This window comes from Cherax quadricarinatus, chromosome 90 (assembly GCF_038502225.1).
Source record: "Cherax quadricarinatus isolate ZL_2023a chromosome 90, ASM3850222v1, whole genome shotgun sequence".
Taxonomy (NCBI): Eukaryota; Metazoa; Arthropoda; class Malacostraca; order Decapoda; family Parastacidae; genus Cherax; species Cherax quadricarinatus.
In genome coordinates, this window is record NC_091381.1 from 6,457,185 (window position 1) to 6,463,492 (window position 6,308).

At 45.6% G+C, this 6,308-nt stretch overlaps 1 protein-coding gene across 1 annotated transcript in view; it reads right to left on the bottom strand.

The window, feature by feature from the left end:
* LOC128693936 (uncharacterized) overlaps nucleotides 1–1,001 on the bottom strand; it is a 1,483-nt gene extending 482 nt beyond the window's left edge. The window contains exon 1 of the mRNA XM_053783853.2: nucleotides 1–1,001. This exon is cut by the window's left edge and continues 482 nt beyond it. Within this exon, the coding sequence (XP_053639828.2) occupies nucleotides 1–410 (410 nt within the window). The 5' untranslated portion in view covers nucleotides 411–1,001.
* Between the last annotated feature and the right edge of the window lie 5,307 nt (nucleotides 1,002–6,308).

The window sequence follows — 6,308 nt, forward strand, 5'->3', positions numbered from 1 at the left end:
GCGTAAGAGTAAGATGGTGCTAAGCTACTGAGGTCAGTTGTAGCAGGATAAGCTGCCTGATAATACTCCAGGTTGGGGTATGCTTCCGCAACTAGATCCTTGATGCGGCGGCTTCCTGAAGACCCAGGACCTGGCAGCTCCGCTCTAGGTGAACACTCTGATGTCAGGTCATCTGGTGTAGAACTGTGATACCCATCACTGCCTCCTCCATCAACACAATTCTGGTGAAATTCATGCGACTGGTGATGCGTCCTTACAGGAGCTGGCATGACGAGAGTGGAGGTTTCTTCCACTCCAGGAGAGAGCGCAGCTCCTGGATCATTTTCTGCGTTGTAGTTGAAGTCTCCCAGTGGATAATACTGCTGAGACAAGTCTCGGTTCGACCAGTAGTCTTGTGTGTGCACAGACATCCCGAGAATTCAATCAGCACCGTCGTGTTCTTATTTACCACAAATCACAAGTAGCTCACACGCACTCACTGGAAAACATTGATGGAGATTCCATCTCCATATTGTTGACGTGCGACACCACGAAGTCACTCGTGAGTGTGTGCACCGTCGCACCTGCTGTAAACCTGCTGGTATCACTGTGTTGTCCTCAACGTACACTATGGCTGCATGCTGCCGAGTCACTGACGGGGTCAACGGTCCCGTTGGGAACGCTGCCAGCGCGACCCACCAAGGTCAATGGCAGAGAGACACAAGGTTACTTCCTGGATGTTGCACAAGTGTACGGCCGCCTGGCGCCACGACTACACTGGCGCCAGTTCACTGCACTGTTGGACTTTCTATCGTAAGAGTGACACTGTTTCCCGTAAGCGTGAGTACCAAAACTTTCTGGCTCTCTCCGGCAGCGCGCCCAGCTAGTTTCCCCACTGCCGCCTGTACAAGACTCAGCTCCTCGACAAATAACGATGGCAGGTTGTGCAGCACTCCGTGAGTGCTCTACTCTACGCCAACAAGCACCATCTACACGCCGCTGGTCTAAATTCACGAGATTCTTCCTTCTTATTTGTTCATCGGGAATCTTATTTATACTTCTTATTTATTCTTTTTCCCTTTAGAATTGTTTTCCTGGATTTTTCACTTAGCTTAAAGGAAATAAACCAAACAGCAATAACAGTAAGTATTTTTTAACAAAAAACAGGCAAAATATACCCAAAAACTCACAAGCAATGGCATTAGCATTAAAATTTTTGAGTTAAGATGAAACCTTTTGAAAAAACTGTTTAACAGAGACATTGCAGTCTTCGCTACGGTCACGTGACTCTGAGACAACCAATCATCACTAAGCTTGAGGTTACTTTGTGTGAAAGGAGAAGAAAGGATATTTAAACGCTATTTACAAGGATTTGAAGATGCTACCAGCCCAGGGCGTCACCAGCAGCACAGGCCGTCACCACCACCAGCCCAGGCCGTCACCACTACCATCCCTGTCCACTACCGGTCCTGTCCTCTACCAGCATTATCCACCACTAGTCCTGTCCACTAACAGAATTGTCCACTACCAGCTCTGTCCGCTACCATCCTATTCCACTATCAGCCTTGTAAACTACCAGCCCAGTCCACAAGGCCCGGTGGCCTGGTGGCTAAAGCTTCCGCTTCACACACGGAGGGCCCGGGTTTGATTCCCGGCGGGTGGAAACATTTCGACACGTTTCCTTACAGCTGTTGTCCTGTTCACCTAGCAGCAAATAGGAACCTGGGTGTCAGTCGACTGGTGCGGGTCGCATCCTGAGGGACAAGATTAAGCACCCCAATGGAAATAAGTTACAGTCCTCGATGACTCGCTGACTTTCTTTGGTTATCCTGGGTGCTAACCCTCTGGGGTTAAAAATCCGAACGAAATCTTATCTTTCTAGGCCTGGTCACTAACAGCCCGGTCCACCACCAGCCAGATCCATCACCACTCCTGGTCAACCACCAGTCCTGGCCAACACACCAAAGGTCCATCACCACTGGTCCTGGCCAACAAAAGCACGGTCCATCACCAATCTTGGTCATTACAAGCACGGTCCATCACTAGTTCTGGTCAACACAAACACGGGCCGTCACCAGTCCTAGCCAACACAAGCACAGTCCATCACCAGTCCTTGCCAACACAAGCACGGTCCATCACCAGTCCTGGCCAACACAAGCACGGTCTATCACCACTAGTCCTGGTCAACACAAGCACGGTCATCAGTCCTGGCCAGCACAAGCACAGTCCATCACCAGTCCTGGCCAACACAAGCACAGTCCATCACCAGTCCTGGCCAACACAAGGACGGTCCATCACTCCTGGCCAACACAAGCACTGTCCATCACCACAAGTCCTGGTCAATACAAGCACGGTCCGTCACCACTAATCCTGGCCAACACAAGCACGGTCCACTACTAGCCTGATCCACCATGAACGGATAGTGACGTTTAGTTGTTGCAAATGTAAACAGCCAGGTGATGAGTGTGCAGATTCTTCACAGTGATGAGCAAAGCTGAGGCAAGAAGCCAGTATTAACGTGTAAATGGTAATTGTTGTGGTGGGGATGGTTGTCGGGGGAGGTGGGGTGGTTATATTAGTGGAAGCAGTGTGTGTGGGTGGGGATGGTTGTCGTGGGAGGTTGGGGGTGGTTGTATTTGTAGAAGCAGCGTGTGGGGGGGGTTGATTGTTGCCTGGGTAGGGGGGGTGGCCGAAGGATGGGGGGTGTTGTTTTTATGAAGGTGTTAGGAGGGAAGCTTCTTACAGTGGAGGTAATATGTGAGGTGATAGTTGTAGAAGAGTGGTTGTTTTAGTGGAGGTAAAATATGAAGTGGTGACGGTGGTCGTAAGACTGGTTGTTGGTGGTTGCTTCGCCAATCAGTGGCTATTTTAGTACAATACGGAGATGGTGGTTTGAATGGCGTCATTAGGTACGGGAGTTTTCTTGGGTAGCTTTAGGTAGAGGTCGTTTTGATAAGAACCTGCCTCGCATGGGCCAGTAGGCCTTCTGCAGTGTTCCTACATTCTTATGTTCTTATGATATTGCCAGACAATAGAAGGTGGGGTGATCAGTCCCTCGGCCTTGCGAAACTATACTCAGGGGATAGTAGAAAAGGTAATCAGTCCCTAAAACCTGATGTTGACTGCCTTATTCTTGATTTATCACTGCTGCCTCATAACCACGCCCCATCACCGCCCCTCATCATCGCAACCCCATCACTGCTGCCCTATCACTGCTACCCCATCACAGACACTCCGTCACTTTTCCCATCACAGTCACTCCACTCTTGTCCATCAGATCATCTGGCTGGCACACCTCGTGCATGGCGCTAAGAATCTAAACATCTCAGTATTCACACTGCCGACTGGGCGATGATAGCACAGTAATGCCATTGGTAGTGACAGAGTAATCAGTTATATGAGAATATTTCTTCTATATTAATTGCGAGTTGTTTTACACACACACACACACACACACACACACACACACACACACACACACACACACACACACACACACACACACACACACAAAATCAGCAGAGGAAATGTACCAACACTCCACTGGGACTTATTGTTCAGTGTCTGCAGAAGTAAAGAAACCAGCATACCCAGAGATAAAATAATCAAAGTGTGTTACTCAAATGCATTTGGAGTCATAAATATTAAGTCATGAAGGCATGCAGCTGTTACAGAGATGAAACTCTGAGGAATAGCAACATATGCGATATTCCCAGAGGGTTACCAACTACTAAGGAAAGATAGGGAAGTAAATGAGTATCAACAATGAAGGTTAGAAACCTTTGCAAATTTAAAGATAAAAAGACTTCAAGGATTATGTAGCAGGTACCATAACGTCCAGAGGGAAGAAAGTTATGGTGGTGGTGATATGTAATCTGCCACCAGATAAAGCTAGAACCAAAGTTAAACTTCTAATACTAGGAGATTTCCACTATGGATATTGAGTAGTGCAACTGGGACCCCTCATGGAACCTGATGTAACACGAGTGATGGGACCAGGCAATACATCTCTATTAGTGCTGAGAGACGAAGCAAAGTCACTATGTGATCCGAACCAGTGCCTTTAAAGGGTAATTTCTTTGGCATCTGAAATATGTTTAATGCATATTACCCTAAGGAAAAATAACAGAAGTAAATTAAAAAGAGACAAAGGAAGAGAGAGAGAGAGAGAGAGAGAGAGAGAGAGAGAGAGAGAATGCTCCTTCTACGGGCGAAGGCAAAGAATCACTGAAAGAACAATTTAAAACGAACTGAAAAATCCAAAATATTTCTTTTCATATGCTTAACACGAGCAAAAATCATATCCAATTTCGGGCCTTTGCTCAGACAAGGTGGGACTTACAGATGACAACAAAGAAATGAGTGAGATACTGAGATCTCAGTATGACTCTGCATTTAGTGAGCCATTATTCTGACTAAGTATCAACAATCTCAATGAATTTTCTATGAACGAGTCTCAAAATCGTGTCAATATATGCCAAATCTATGACATAACCCAAACTCCGCTGGACTTTGGAAACGCCATTGTCAACATGCCCATGCACTCTGCCCCAGGCCCAGACTCGTGGAACTCCGTGTTCATCAAGAACTACAAGAAACCCTTTTCGCATGCCCCAAGTATGCTATGGATAGAGACCAGAGAGCCTGGACACGGGTGTCATCCCATAGTCGCTAAAATCAACGTATATAGCTCCATGAAGATGGCAGCAAAGCAATAGCTAAGAATTATAAATCAATAGCTCTAACGCTTCACATTATAAAAATCTTGGAAAGAGTTCTAAAAAGCATGATCGTCAGCCACTTGGATTCCCAACAGTTGCACAACCCAGGGCAACATGGGTTTATAACATGTCATTCCTGCCTCTCTCAACTACTGGACCACTATGACATGGTTTTGGATGCACTGGAGACCAAACAGAATGCAGACGTAGTATACACAAACTCTGCAAAAGTTTGTGAGATCCTGATGTAATAGCACATAAAATGCGTGTTAAAGGAATAACTGAAAAGGTGGACATATGGTTCTTCAACTTTCTAACCAACATAACACAGATTAATGGTAAACAGAGTTAAACATAAGACTGCCACAATGAAAAGCTGTTCTACAAGGTGCAGTAGTTGCCCTCCCCCATCCTGTTCCTCATCCTTATATTAGACGTAGATAGAAATGTAAATATAGCACCGTATCTTCTTTTGCAGACGATACTAGAATCTACACGAGTGTGTCATCCATTGAGGACACGGTAAATCTCCAAGCGGATATAAACCAAGTTTTCCAATGGGTCACGGAAAACAATATCATGTTCAATGAGGAGAAATTTCAGTAACTCCGTTATGGAAAACTTGAGGAAATAATAGCTAGAACGGAGTATAATACAAACTCTAACCTACAATAGAGCGAAAAGCTACTGTGAAGGACATGAGTGTTAATGTCAGAGGATTTCTCCTTCAAAGGTCACAACTGTGTCACTATCACATCTGAGGGAGAAATGAAGGGATGGATAATGATAACTTTCAAAACAAAAGATGCGAAGCTAATGATCCTTTTTAAGACATTTGTTCTCTCTAAGGTGGAATACTATTGTACACTAACAGCCCCATTCAAGATGGGTCAAACAGCAGATCTAGAGAATATACAGAGAACCTTCACTGCACGTGTAAGTTCAGTCAAGCACCTTAATTACTGGGAACGCAGGCGAGAAAAATACATCATAATCTACCCCTGGAAAATCCTAGAACGACTGGTCCCAAATCTGTACACAGAAATTACTCCCAACGAAAGCAAAAGACTGGATAGACAGTGCAATATACCCACGATGAAAAGCAAGGGTGCCATTAATACACTTAGAGAAAACATAAGTGTCCGGGACCCATGGATGTTCAACAGTCTCTTGTTATACATAAGGGGAATTTCCAATTGACCCGTGGCTGTCTTTGAGAGGAAACTAGACAGATACCTAAAGTCAGTGCCCGAGCAGCCGGGTTTTGGTTTGCATGAGGTCAACAAAAACTCCCTGCTTGATCAGGCCTGGTCAAAGACCAGGCTGTGAGGTCGTTGACCATCAGAATGACCTTCAGGTAGACCCAGTGACAAAGGTTTTCAACCAGTCTTTTCAGTGAAGGCAACTGTGAAAGGACGAATGCGATTTCCATATATATGAAGAGGAGCAGACACGTGGTACCAAATTTCAGGGCAATGTCTCTAACCTGCATACTGTCAGAAGTTGAGGAGAGATTGTAAGGAAAAGAACACTGAAACCCCTGGAGCGGGAGGAACTTTAGAGAAAACATACCACAGATTTAGGAATGGAAAATCCTGTCTAACTAAT